The sequence below is a fragment of the Strongylocentrotus purpuratus genome, unplaced genomic scaffold (assembly GCF_000002235.5).
Source record: "Strongylocentrotus purpuratus isolate Spur 01 unplaced genomic scaffold, Spur_5.0 spur5_scaffold_14, whole genome shotgun sequence".
NCBI lineage: Eukaryota > Metazoa > Echinodermata > Echinoidea > Camarodonta > Strongylocentrotidae > Strongylocentrotus > Strongylocentrotus purpuratus.
The window spans coordinates 2,360,420-2,375,904 of record NW_022145599.1 but is presented as its reverse complement, the minus strand read 5'-3'; the positions used below and the strand labels follow the sequence as shown (position 1 = coordinate 2,375,904).

At 36.8% G+C, this 15,485-nt stretch overlaps 1 protein-coding gene across 1 annotated transcript in view; it reads right to left on the bottom strand.

Moving 5' to 3' along the window:
• Positions 1 to 15,008, bottom strand: part of LOC583176 — a 63,315-nt gene extending 48,307 nt beyond the window's left edge. The window contains exons 1-3 of the mRNA XM_030983961.1: positions 14,585 to 15,008; positions 13,655 to 13,813; positions 626 to 739 (exon numbers count right to left, since the gene is read on the bottom strand). Coding sequence (XP_030839821.1) covers positions 626 to 739; positions 13,655 to 13,813; positions 14,585 to 14,669 — 358 coding nt within the window. The 5' untranslated portion in view covers positions 14,670 to 15,008. The remainder of the gene's footprint in view (positions 1 to 625; positions 740 to 13,654; positions 13,814 to 14,584) is intronic.
• Between the last annotated feature and the right edge of the window lie 477 nt (positions 15,009 to 15,485).

Below are 15,485 nucleotides of genomic sequence, written 5' to 3'. Positions count from 1 at the left end.
ATGCTGGTATTAACAAACACCATAGATTTTATCACTTTTGTAAAAAAAAAAAAAAAAACTGTTCATAGTTATATTTCTAAGATATCCGTCATTGGAAATCAATACTCATTTTGAAACTTTTCCGTTAAAATTATTCGTGCAAGTGAAGTGGATATACGATTACCAATAAGAAAACGCAATAGCTCTTTAAACATTAAATTTGTTTGTACTATTGACAAAGCTTAAATAATAATATATATCAATAAAGTGTGTTCTTAATTTATTAGGAATTCATGCTGGTATTAACAAAACCGGTAGATTTTAACATTATTTTTTATTATTTCAACTTTTCATGATTTTGAAGTAAATCAAAAGTGACCCTCCCAATTCATTCATTTTAGATATATTTACATTTACGTTTACATTTAAATTTACGTTTACATTTAAATTTACGTTTACATTTACATTTACATTTACGTTTACATTTACATTTACATTTAAATTTACGTTTACATTTACATTTACATTTAAATTTACGTTTACATTTACATTTACATTTACGTTTACATTTACATTTACATTTACATTCACGTTTACATTTACATTTACACTTGTATAGTATTAGACGGTCCACACTTAAACTCACCTGCACATGTGTCAATATGACAAAATCCAGGCTCCAATTCTCCCTTGAGATTTACCATGTAGCACCATGGCGCTGTGGAGTTCCCTGCTACACGACAATGATTATCCTCCAGATCTGCCAAATCATATCAAAATCAAATATGAACATTCGTTTCAATTCCTATATACACAACGCAAATACAGTATGAATTGATAACTAACTAGTACAAATAGAGTTTGTAGTTTTAGTTTCCATAGAAAGAAAAAATAATCCCAATTTTTGAGGAATATTTGATAACAGGGGGATGATTTAATTGAATTCTATGCCATTTTACCTACGACCATCAACCGTAATAGCCATTCTTCCAATAATCTTTGCGACAGACATTAACATGTTTTTCTTTTGAATAGTAAATTTAATGTCTAGCATACGATGTTAAAATCACAAATATCTGTTTTTTAAATTAAAAAAAGATTCTCTCTTGTATATATCGTAAATATTTCTCTCCTGTTTCTTGTTTTACTCCAATTTGCTCTTATCATTATTGTAAGTTCTTATTTTGCTGTAAGTTTTCCTTACTTCTGTACTATCTATTTTCGTCTATAGGGACCCCTCTGTAAAGTAGTGCCATCCCTCCGTCTTTCTTTCTTTTTTTATTAGTGTGTCTTTATGATTGTAAATATATATATATATATATATATATATATATATCTTGATGTTTTTTAAATGACGGAAAATAAATACAATACAATATAATACAAACGCCGGTGATTTCAATTATTAATTCGTTTGAATAATCTGCTATAGATTCACCATCTGAATAATTCAATCAACATATGAAGAACTTGATTCCAAAAGGAGCTAAATCTATATTTTATCAAAATGGAGTTATTTGTCTTAAAAATAATGATTTCCTACATGGGGACAAAATGCACTATATCACATTCGAAAATTTCACCAGGAAGTATGAAAAAAATTAGGTACAATATCATGTTTCATTCCAAAAGGAGCTAACTCCAAATCGGTTTCATTCCAAAAGGAGCTAAATCCACTTTGGGTGCTTCTGAGTAAATCATCTTTTTTATTTCTCCACTTTCCCTTTAGCAATGTACCTTCATGTTGTTACATGCATATATGTTAAAGGTGTCGCCCTGGACCAATAATATATGATAAGGAAAAAAATCTACCAGTTATTTTTGTTATTTTTACTAAATTTTTAGATTTTGTGGATTTAGCTCCTTTTGGAATGAAACATGGATATAGCTCCTTTTAGAGTGAAACATGGATTTAGCTCCTTTTGGAATGAAACGGATTTAGCTCCTTTTGGAATGAAAATGTGATATGTTGTTTATTTTCTTTTCAAAAGGTTTTTTAGTTGTGATTTCACTATTATTATTTAAAAGGAAAGGTTTGCTACTTAATTTGAAAAAAATTCAGTGACTTTATTGAAGAAATATGAAATTTTCCAGGTCATGTTTCATTCCAAAAGGAGCTAAATCCACGAACAAAAACATTCTAAAAATTAAGCAAAAATCAGGAAAAACTGGTAGATTTTTTTCTTATCATATATTATTGGTCCAGGGTGACACCTTTATAATATATAACAAAATTAAGGTCCATGGCTAAAGGGAAAGTGGAGAAATAAAAAAAGGCGATTTACTCAGAAGTACCCAAAGTGGATTTAGCTCCTTTTGAAATGAAACTCTTCATACACGTACCGTACATTATATTTCATTCATTGTCATGACAACGGTCAAGTATACTGCGTCTGATGTCAATTTTAATTACTATCTTGAATATCATTCTCCTTTTTATTAATCTTTTTTGTTGCACTAAGGAATATCTTACTTTCTCGAATCTCAGTCTTCGCTCTGGTCCGATTTAAAGGGATAGTTGAGTTTTGTTGCAGAGGGCGCTACACAAAATAATTTTTGGTGAGATACTGAAAAACTGAGTGTCAAATTTGAAAGAACATAATATTTCAATATTTAAATGACAAAATCATCTTTGTTTGATCAAAATCGAATCAGAGACGGCTAAAATATAACGATTTCTAATACTTGTGTACCACCACAAATATTAGATATTTAGAAAAATTTGAAAAAAACCGTTGAAAAACACGAAATAACGCCTTTTTACGTCGTATTTCAGCCAATGCCGATGTTGGCTGTTTTGTTGGCATTTTCGTGTTGCTTATATTACCCACAATTAGCCTGCTCATGTATTGTTATTTTTAATTAAATAATTAATTAACGGTTACTATGTTTTTTGGGAAAGTGGAGCTGAATTGGTATGATCGTATTGGCTAATTTCACACATTTTGGGGTCTAAATTACCTTCATAGCAATTTTAGGTTCTAAAAGGGCACTATAAATGTCATAGATAAGAATAAGAGCAATAACCATGCACTTTGCGGTCTGAAAACAGAACTTAACTATCCCTTTAACCTTCTTCTATGTCGTTAAACTCCTTTTAAGGAAACACATAATGCTCACACTAGATTCAGAATTGATTCATTCTACTACAGGGTGTCCCTGAAAAAGGGAATCCCACGTTTACGTGTAAATAACTGGATGATTTTTTAATTCATCCTTGGTTAAAGTATGTATGATTCGAATGTTTATTTTATATTCTTTCATATGACACCAACATCATGATCACGACGTCGCGCATTAATAATTTCAGAAAGCCCGACGTGGCAATATCGAAAGCCCAATTGTCAAAAATAAGTGGATGATGGCTGTTACGTTTTGGTCATTATGGTTTTGAAATGATAGTGATGTGAAACTAATAATTGTTAAGCATAACACATGTCATTGAAAAGCTCATATTCGCTTCGTTCATATGAGACAATAATCATAATGGAAGGACCACGCATTACCGTGTACCGTGTACCTTGTGTTCATCACTTCCGAATGGTCCGCTTGGAACTATGACTGAGAGTACATGAATTTGTGTAATGCAGGGGTTATGCTGTTTGGTTAAATTGTTGAATGTAGCATACCTTGCTTAAGCGCATGCCATTTTAGGAAATTAAATGAGTCAGTTGAACAAATGCCATTTTGCCATACCCATTAGAAATTGTGCCTGCTAGGTCCCAATGTGATTCTTCTAATGTGCTTATGGTGCCATGTGGCACATGATATAATGGGCTTTTAAATAATGTTTATTTCCAATGATAAATGATTCCATATCATTTAATTTCCTTTAAAAGGCATGATGAACCAAAATTAGCAGCAATTCGATTATTTTGGACAATTGTGTTTCTGACACTTCGAGCTACTTCAAACTGGCTGAAAAGGTCACGCGTGACTTCTTGATCGTTGTTCTCGTCATGGGCGTCAATCCTTACGTAATACCATTGTTCAGGGGGATGAATGAATAGATCACCCCCTGAACAATAGGTATCAATTACAGATTTACGCCCATGCTTCTCGTGTCATATTTATAAAAAAAAATGTGAAAATGGGCCTTCCAATGATGTACCTTTTTATATAGAATAAATAATTTGGAATTCTTGAGTAATTTGCCAACCAACTTGGGTTTCCCTTTCAGGGACACTCAGTACAGGAAGCGTGTCGTGGTCGAGTGGATACGTCGCCGGACTGTCGATCATAAGTTTCGCGGTTCGAGTCCCGCCGCGGCAGTAATGTCATTTGGCAAGACATTGATTTACTGATATACATTGGCTACACACAACCCAGGTGATGTAAATGGGTACGTGGCAGGAATTATTATTTGTCTGCGGTACGATTGTATAGCAGACAAATGTTGTTTGTATCGTTAATGAATGCATACTTATGTTGGGACCGGGGCTGTGCCCCGATGGAATGTAATTTGCATAGGCAGCTCGTACAGGTGTGCGAGCTAATTCTGCCACGGAGACCAGGGCATGGCATGAATTAGTGTGTAATTGAATCATTCTAGCTTGAACTTTCAACGAGACATCTTTTATTTACAATAAAAGTGCGTTGTGTCATGTAGTGTTACATGACTGTGTTTGAATAAGGTTTTCCAGAGTTTTTATGCTCGTTGAGTTTTATCTCTGGTTTTTTTTATCCTGGACCATGATAGCTCCGGTTTCCAGTGAAGGAAACGAGAAGAAATGTTTGTTAAACATTCATACTGAATAAACGGCCGGCTCTCAGTAGTCGTTGTCAGGCTATTCCACAATAATTCGTCGCTGTCTTCACGAAATGACGGTAGTGAAAAAAAATTGCATTCACTTTGTGTGACGATTTTCCTCACTTAGTAACCCTAAATTAGCCACATATTGAGCCAATCTGTGAACAAATTTAAAAGAAGCTAATTTCAACTGATTTGGGTAGGTATGGGTATAGACAACTACCAAAAAAAAGGGAGGAGGTATGGGGGTTGGGGAGAATTTTTCATTAGAGGTCAAAGGTCAATGACCTCTGCCTAAATCACTTAAAATTGTATTTCAGCAAAAAAATATGGTATATAGATGATCTTGGTGTCAAAATGCACAGAATTACAAAAGAAGATGACATAGAATAACTACTGACCCTTAGAATAAAATCTTGACCTCCGAAAATGAGGTCAAAGGTCAAAAAACTATTTTATCTCTTAAAATTTCATATTTATAACAGTAAAATTACCATATCATATACAAATGAGCACAAACAAATCAAAGAGGCTAATTTCAACTTATTTTGGCGGATATGGGGGTATGGGGGTTATTATTTATTCCAAGAGCAGAGCGGGGGTAAATTTCCTTTCTGAGGGTCAAAGGTCATTGACCTTGCACTAAAACACTATACATTGTATCTCAGCAACAAAATAAGGTATATAGATGATTTTGCTGTCATAATGCACAGGATTACGTAAGAAGATGACATAGAATAACTACTGACCCTTGGAATAAAATCCTGACCTCCAAAAATGAGGTCAAAGGTGAAAAAGCATACGTTTTATCACTAAAATGTCCTATTACTAACAGGAAAATGACGATATTGTGTAAAAATGAGCACAAACAAATCGAAAAGGCTAATTTCAACTTAATGTGTCGGGAATGGGGGTTATTATTTATTCCTAAAAGAGAGGAGGAGGGGGGAAATTTCCTTTTGAGGGTCAAAGGTCATTGACCCTGCACTAAAACACTAGAAATTATGTATCAGCAACAGCATGTTTTACATAGGCCTCGATGATCTTGGTGTCAAAATGCATAGAATTATACTGGGATATAAACATAATATGAAATGAATTCTTCACCTGGCACCAAAATACGAGGTTGAAGGACAAAATGAGCAGAGGGGGGGGGGGGGGGGGAGAGGGGGGGGGGGGGGGGGGGGGGGGGGGGGGGTTAAAGTTCATTAGTGTCAATTAGTTTGTTTATGCAAAGTATATGTACAATTTGTAGATACTACTCACAACTTAGAACTTACAGTAACTATAGGCAACAGAATACAAATTAATAATACTTCAGTCTGTATCCTCTTCATCGCTACCAATAACTTCTTCTGCATCTATGCTTTCTGTTCCATTGGAGCAATGTCCACAGCACACTCCACGTGCAGATATACATGACATGTCAGCGTTCATACAGCTGCATTTCATGTTTTGCCACTGCCTCTCCCCCTTCTTTGCAGTTGCAACAAATTCCTTTGAGAAGGTTGTATGGCGCGATACCAACATACAGCATCTTTGGTTTGAGTTTTCTGTTGGAATCTAACTCCCATCCTTTTCCTTTGGGATCAAGAAAAGAGGTGTCAAGATGCTTCCATACCACAACTTAAAGATGGTCACGAAGGGAATGTTGAGCTGTTGCATCTTCCGTTGTAGGAGGCGGTCAGGATCAATTTTGCCTTTGGCTGCTTGCTTCTTGAACTTCATAGGCAAGAATTTTCTAGGGGAGTTTCACAGAGCCATATTTTGCGATCTGCATTACTTTTATGGATGGGAGTTAGATTCCAACAGAAAACTCAAACCAAAGATGCTGTATGTTGGTATCGCGCCATACAACCTTCTTAAAGGAATTTGTTGCAACTGCAAAGAAGGGAAAGGCAGTGTCAAAACATGAAATGCAGCTGTATGAACGCTGCATGTCATGTATATCTGCACGTTGAGTGTGCTGTGGACAATGCTCCAATGGAACAGAAAGCATAGATGCAGAAGAAGTTATTGGTAGCGATGAAGAGGATACAGACTGAAGTATTATTAATTTGTATTCTGTTGGCAATAGTTACTGTAAGTTCTAAGTTGTGAGTAGTATCTGCAAATTGTACATATACTTTACATACACAAACTAAATGACACTAATGAACTTTACCCCCCCCCCCCCCCCCTCTGCTCATTTTGTCCTTCAACCTCATATTTTGGTGGTGAAGAATCCATGTCATATTTTGTTTATCTCCCAGTATAATTCTGTGCATTTTGACACCAAGATCATCGAGGCCTATGTAAAACATGCTGTTGCTGAGTGTATTATTATGCCCGGGAAATCGGGGATCTTCATATGATCATACACCAAAAAACGGAGATACACCTGGCACCGGGCATGTGCCCGTTTTCCAAACCGGCTGGGATAAGTGATCGCGCGCGTCATTACAAGTTTTTAGCCCCACCCTGGTAATTATGGAAAAAATAAATAGCAGAATAATACTAGAATTAGACTATTGATGGCCCCCTGTATAGAGCCCTGAGAAAATCGAATGAAATTATGCTACCTTAAAGACTTTTGCAGCCAACATCAAATTATGTAGAACATTGCAGGAATCATGAATATGTCATGTATGTCCTACTTGTGAATTTTAAACGTTAGCAGTGTCCTAGTATTCAATTTATGCAAGGAAACCGTTTACCTCCTAGACTTCACTGTCAGACACTACTGAGTGACGTGTGACTGACATCTTTTTTTCTTTGGTAATAAAATACATAAAATGAGCTGTAACAGGTACATGTATCATTTGTCTACATCAATAACCCACTTCTTGTAATGGCCGAAATCAAGCTGATTGAATCTTTGCGCAGCACAAAACATACGAGGGTCTGAAAATCAGACTATTTACATAAGTGATAGCAGTCCCTTATGTCGATTTGACAACAAATCGTCGTTATTTTCCCACAAAAAGACATTTTCCAGCCCTTTCCTTTTAAAAGAAGATCTAAATCAGTATTATCTTTCAAATGCCATTGGAATTAAACATTGTCATTTTTTAGGACTGCAATGGGACAAATACCTTTATTAAAAAAGACGCATTCTGAATTTCTGTGAATCACTTATTTTCCTGTTTTCATGGCCTTATCCTCCAGTGGCGGGGGGGGGGGGGGAGGGGGGAGGGGGGAGGTAGTGAGCATAAACTTTTTTGCGTATTTGACCCCGAAAATGTGAAAATCGCGCCGAACAATATTTCGTTCAGTGGGGTGGGGGGGAGGAGTGGGTTGTGTGATCACTTACTACAAAATATAATTTTTTTTCTTTCTTTTTCCCAGTGTTTTTCTGATAAACTTTCACAACCGAAAATAATTAATGTAAATCAATGGGTTCATGTATTTCTTGTATCAAAAAGAGGTTTTCCCATTTATAGCTATATTTTATTTCAGTAGAGGGTAGTACCCGAGACATGGCCACCCGATGTAGCAGGCGGAAGAGGAGGAGAACCCGTGATTCAAGTGCAGAAGATGTATGTACATTCAACATGTTTGCATGCTTTTTATGATTGTGCAACTGAACTGTGACTTTATATTACATTGTTATTAATATTTATTGTTTATTGGCTTCATTTTTGTGTTAATTCATTTTATAAAATTAAATCAAATTAAATTAATTCTTTGTATTCATCCAAATTCACAAGAACACATGGAAAGTTGTCTTGGTCACACATTGTAAAAATACATAAGATATATATGAACAACTATATCGTCGTGTTTATAATCATAGAAGAACCAAATCCGTGTTGCTTTCAAAGAAAATCATCTGGCAATCACATATTTTGGTCTTATCTTATGACAAAATGGGCCTAGGCCGGATAAGAGGTGGGTGCTATTTCTGTTATTTTGAACTCTCTTGATCTTTCTTTCCTCATCCTGGAGCAGAGCTTACCTCAAAATTCGGATCAACAGAATCTACAGAAGTCCCGCAAAACTATTAAAAAGGTATACATAACAAAAAATAAATAAAAGAGAGATTGAGAGAGATTGAGAGAGGGAGAGGATGGGGATAGAAAGAGAGGGATGGGGAGGAGGGGAGAGGGAAAAGATAGAGATTGAGAGTGTGAATACTAGGATACTGCTAACGTTTACATTTCACAGATAGGACACATATTCATAATTCCTGCAAGTTATACATAAATTGATTAGGTCTATATCTGATCCAAGGAGAACTGTTACAGTTTAAAAAAACAGAGCCGCCAGTTTATCTCCCAGTATAATTCTGTGCATTTTGACACCAAGATCATCGAGGCCTATGTAAAACATGCTGTTGCTGAAATACAATTTCTAGTGCTTTAGTGCAGGGTCAATGACCTTTGACCCTCAAAAAGGAAATTTCCCCCTCCTCTCTTTTAGGAATAAATAATAACCCCATTCCTGCCACATTAAGTTGAAATTAGCCTTTTCGATTTGTTTGTGCTCATTTTTACATAATATCGTCATTTCCCTGTTACTTATAGGACATTTTAGTGATAAGACGTATATTTTTTACATTTGACCTCATTTTTGGAGGTCAGGATTTTATTATAAGGGTCAGTAGTTATTCTATGTCATTTTCTTCCGTAATCCTGTGCAGTTTGACACCAATATCATCTATATACCTTATTTTGTTGCTGAGATACAATGTATTGTGTTTTAGTGCAAGGTCAATGACCTTTGACCCTCAGAAAGGAAATTTACCCCTCCCGCTCTGCTCTTGGAATAAATAATAACCCCCATACCCCCATATCCTCCAAAATAAGTTGAAATTAGTTTCTTTGATTTGTTTGTGCTCATTTTTATATGATATGGTAATTTTACTGTTATAAATATGACATATTTTAGAGATAAAATAGTTTTTTGACCTCTGACCTCATTTTCGGAGGTCAAGATTTTATTCTAAGGGTCAGTAGTTATTCTATGTCATCTTCTTTTGTAATTCTGTGCATTTTGACACCAAGATCATCTATATACCATATTTTGTTCCTGAAATACAATTTTAAGTGATTTAGGCAGAGGTCATTGACCTTTGACCTCTAATAAAAAAATTCTCCCCAACCCCCATACCTCCTCCCTTTTTTTTGGTAGTTGTCCATACCCATAACTACCCAAATCAGTTGAAATTAGCTTCTTTTAAATTTTTTCACAGATGAACCTTTAGTTAGGGATACTAACTACCGTCACTTCGTGAAAACAAGGACGAATTGAAGTGTATTATTTTGTTATTTGTGTGTATTGGGAGTCAAGAGGGATGACAGACCGAATAATATGTGAGATTATAGGACAGACTAATTCCTTGAAATGCTAGAGCGTTGTAATGGCAGCTAGGCTAAAGCCGGGTAATAATAAATCCGCCTCGCAATAGAATTTCAAGATAGACAGCGCTATAGAAATGCCTATTATTATCATCATCATTATTTATTAAACAAAACGACAAGTCAATACTTTGTTGCACAGTCGCATCTTAAATTTAATGCATTGTCCTTACTCTAGCTGCATCTTACTTTCTGCATCCATTTTTCATGTCGCCATGCAAGTTCCACCAACTTACCGAGTTAAATTCTTGGTTCATAAACTTTGTCATTCATTATTATTAAAAACATAATTACTTTATGGGAGTTGAAGGCATTCCATTAAGATGTCTAATTTGACATGCTTAATACCCGGGAAAGATTGACAGTTTCAGCGCCTCCAGAAAACTCAAAAGATTAGCTTTCATTTATTCATACCTAGTGACCCCCAATGACGTGATGTAAAGCATGCTTTTGCCATTACCAACACGGAGCCACTGGCGCCAGTTAGGAGAAGTGACACTTAAATTACATTGCAACCTCCGGATATTATCTGGCTAATAAGTTAAATACCACAATGTCCATTAAGGCTTTCAAGAAGCCATGGTCATACTGCGTTCATTTTATCGCTCGTGGTACTCACTCATAATGCAATCCCCTTGCCCCCCCCCCTTCTCTCTCTCTCCCTCTCTCTCTTTCTCTTTCTTTCTCTCTATCTCTCTACTCTTCCCCTATCTATCTCTCTCCCTCCCCCTCTCTCTCTCTCTCTCTCTCTCTCACACACACACACACACCCTCTTTCCCTATCTATCTCTCTCTCCCTCCTCTCTCTCTCTCTCTCTCTCTCTCTCACACACACACACACACACCCTCTTTCCCTATCTATCTCTCTCTCCCTCCTCTCTCTCTCTCTCTCTCTCTCTCTCACACACACACACACACACCCTCTTCCCCTATCTCTCTCTCATTTCCCCTCTCTCTCACATACCCTCTTCCGCCTAGCTCTCTCTCTCTCTCTCTCTCTCTCTCTCTTTTCTCTCTTTATCTCTCTCTCTCTCTCTCTCTCCTTCTCTCTCTCTCACACCATCTTCCCCTCTCTCTCTCTCTCTCTCTCTCTCTTTCTCTCTCTCTCTCTCCCTCCCTCTCTCTCTTTTGTTCCTTGTCTCAGACCCACTAGTCATGTTTATATAACATGTCTTTTGTTTTGTGTGTGTGGGTGTGTGTTTTGTGGGTTTTTTTGGCAACTACTTTTTTTCTTCCGTTTCGTCGGTAGAGATTGAATTCTTTTTATTCTTGCGCTTGTTTATAGGAACTACTAGCACATATGAATATTTTCAGTTATTGGAATCGGCAATTCTTGTAGTGTAACCAAATCAGCCTTTTCACACACAGCTAAAATTCATCGTATCTAGAGATGATTAGAATCACTCAACAGTTTTAAACATGTTTATAGACAAAATTTCCCAGTGTGAACATCGTTTATACGATGTTGGGATAGATACGAAGTCGCGATCCATACGCCCCTAAAAGCAGGCTGCAGATACGAGGTTCGTATCTAGAGAGCTTGACATTTTGTGTGTGAAAGGAAATTCGTGTTTAAACGTGTTTAAACTGGATGGAGCGTGCGCTTTGATTGATATGACATGACCTTCAATGCGCAATGGCGCTACTGCGCATTTTACGAGCAGTAGTTAATCACGAAACTATGAACGATCGCAACGAAATTTCTGTGTGTGAAAAGCTCGTGATTAGTTTAAACACGTTTCAAACACGTTTATACTAATCATGTTTATAGAATTTTAGCTGTGTGTGAAAAGTTAATGCACAAGTCTTTGTGAAGTGCCTCAATACAAATTATTTCATTCACCTGATAAGAATAATAATATTTCAATAGACAGAATGCAAACTGCATATATTAAGTGTTGCTTGGTAGGTCAAGCCATAATGTTTGTCCTACCTGGCAACAACTAATGTATGCAGTTCGAATTCTGTCTATTGAAATACTATTATTCTTATCAGGTGAATGAAATAATTTGTATTGAGGCACTTCACAAAGACGTATGCATTAAATTTGGTTACATTACGAAAATGGCCTATTGTACTATTAATTGTAAAGCAATAATGCTGACACTGTAATTCTGAACATTCAAAGCAGATAATTACACTACCTAAAGTATATTCTGTTTCGTTACCATGGTTATGCTTGTGAATGAATACTGCCTTTAGAGTGAGATGGATCAGAGGTCCCTATCCCGGTTAAGATGGTGATGTTTAATTATTTCTGTAAGTTCTGTATTAATTGCATTAGCCAAATACGTGTATCAAGCCAAATTTTCCATATGATTTAAGCATTATTCGCTAATAAACTGCCTATTCATTGATGTGAAAATGAAAGGATACATTATAAGACGTCTTACCATAAATGTTGAAGTATAAGTTTATATACCTGTAGCTCAGTTTATTACCAATATTTTTTTTAATGACCACATTTAAAACTAGGTTTGTGCATAACTTTCGTCCAATTGGTAACATTTTCTCATTCTGACATTTTTCCGGTATACCTCTGATGGATTTAGCATTATTTTAGAATTTCACGAATTGCGGCGCCGCTGTAGCTTCTTTGCACGTTAGCCCCTCCGTTATACGTGTTGACACCTATAGATTCAATCTACCAAAATCAGGGCCCCGTCTTACAAAGAGTTACGATCGATCCAAATCAATCGTAAGTCCTCCAATCAATCGCAAGTTTGCAGTCTCCTATCTCTTATGTACATAGTTACGATTGATATCAATCGCAAATAAGTTACGATTGATATCAACTCTTTGTAAGACGGGGCCCAGGTTAGGAATGTATCATAGTGTCAAGATTATTAACGCATTGTAGGCGTGATATTTAAGGACGATCACCAAAGCAGAATATGTCCTTAAAGGAGAAAGTGATTGGATTTCCAGAAAGCAAAATATGAGTCTGGTATGGCTTCTAAAGTAGCATCATTGATCTAGAAAGTCTATTCAGGGACCCTTCTCATACTAGATAATGATTCTATAAGGTTGTAAATACTTTAAATTTGATTCATGAATCATGTCCGTCCACCAAAGTGAAGGCTTGTTCAGAGATGGCGTGGTAATCCTCAAAGAGCCGCTACGGTGTTTTTTACGTGTTAATTAATGGCAACTGTGCACATTAGGGACGTACTGACCACTGTGTGTCTTACACTTAATGTCATCAAACTTAACAAAAACGCCACGGTTTTACCGCGTATTACATGAACGAGAAATACATGCTGTCATGTACGTAGAGCCCTATCTATTTGCTACACGTCCCCGATCGGGATTCAAACACCGAATCAGATTCTCTTATAATATGAAGACAACATTAGGACTACAAACTAATGTCCCACAGTGCCACATTCACAGTTTATCTATGCTTTAAGAATCTACTTGAATGTAGTAAATTGAATTTCATTTCTTCCGATTTTCAATCCGATCTCATATCGATTTGTGTTCTTCTATGTCTAAATTCTTAAATTACATGGACATTTTGCAGTAACATGATCAAGCTAAAATTATGGTCATTTTTTTTTAAAGAGAAGAAAAACGGGTCATTTACCGTATCTATCAATGAGATCATCAGCGTTGCTCCAGTTCCCGACGATGGAGGTCCAGTTTTCACAGTATTGACAGTCAAGTGTGCCATCTGTAAGAACACAGGACTGGTTGAAGGTCCCGTAGTAAGACCAGGTGCGGCGGTTAAAGCAGTCCCATTGACCTGAAATTGATGATGAAATTGTGTTTATTATTAAATAAAAGACGTGGCAAGATAACCCCACTTTCATTCCAACATTTACAAACTTCATTCCACTTGATTTACACCACCAAAAAAATCAAGTATACTTCCCGTCTCTCTTTATTGCCGGCATTCCCGACCCCCTCACCCCCGCCCCTCACGCTCCTCTCTTTCTCTTTATATAATATATATATATATATATATATATATCTCCCTCTCTCTCTCTCTCGCTCTCTCTCTCTCCCGTTTCACACCCCCCTTGCGCCTCTCCCTAACTAACGCCCCCTAAATACCTAACCATTATTAACTGCGATTCTGTACATGTATTGATGTATAATTCGCTTTGACGTAACTGTCCTAAATGACGCCCTTGGGCGGTCATGCGCCAGCTCATGTAGAGCAATTTAAACAACAAAATAACAATAATTGAATGAAAAATGCTCGTAAATAAAAGCGTTGAGACAAAGGCTGTGGGCTGCAGACCCTCTCCCGATGAACTTTTGAGTGAGTGAAACAACCATCACCTTCTGCTTGTGCAGCGAAGTTACTTCCATGTTCAATTAATAATGTGCCCAGAATGACTATATATATTACGCTTTTAAACTAAAAACAATGCTGTTGTATGTAGTCATTAAACACCAGGCTGATCGAACAATGTTTTTGTTTAATCTCGTAATTTTGTTTTTTATCATAATGATGTTCATTTTGAAAGGGTAAAGGTAGTGAATGTAAATGAATCACTGTTTTACTCACCATTAGACGAACCAGAATAACTGATGATTACAATGAAGCATGAAAGCAGAAGAACAGGTAGACGAGATCCCCTATAGCAAATCATTGTGATCAGTTATTCCTGCATGGTCTATAAACTTGTAAACATTCAAACTTTGCTTTCTGTTTCGATAAGTATTGTTCCTCATGAAAACAGAATACCATAGTCCAAATTGACCTTGAAGAAAAAATGTGTCGACACGCAAGTCAGATCAGTCTCACTGAGTAACACGCAATGATGTGTTGAATTCATAAAAACTGATGTAAAATGATCACATACTGTCTTCATGAAGTACCGTATCGAATGTAGCCAAAAGTAATCAAATGCGATCTATGAGAATAATGGTATAATTCCCCTCTTATTGGTATCAATATGTTTACATCCATGCGTGCCCGATCGCGCAGATCCAGCTAGTGCCATCCCCTACCACTGCAAAGAGTCTCTCTGAAGCGAACTCAATGGTCGTCTCCTATTTGTGGTCATGAAAGCATGCAAAGAGACACAACACGGATTTTTCTTTTCTTTCTGCCAGTGTGATGTTACGGTACGGTTCCTATTTGGAGTCCGATACAGAATTGTCTGAGCAATCTTTCATATCCATGGCCCTGGGAAGCGGGGGTGCTGGGGGTGGTAATTGTGACCCAAAATGACAGACCTCCCCCTCCCCCCAATACCGATCGACAAAATTTTTCAAATTATGAAACACAAACAAAAATACATCTTCTTACCCCCCCCCCCCCCCCCCCCGCTTATTCAACGGTTGGCTGAGTCGTTGCGAACATTTCGCAGTATATATATCTCAGCAGCCCCGGTGAAAAAAAAATCGTTCCTAGGGCCCTGTTCATATCCCAAGTGGCGTAATGAGCAAAAACGTTTGGGGGG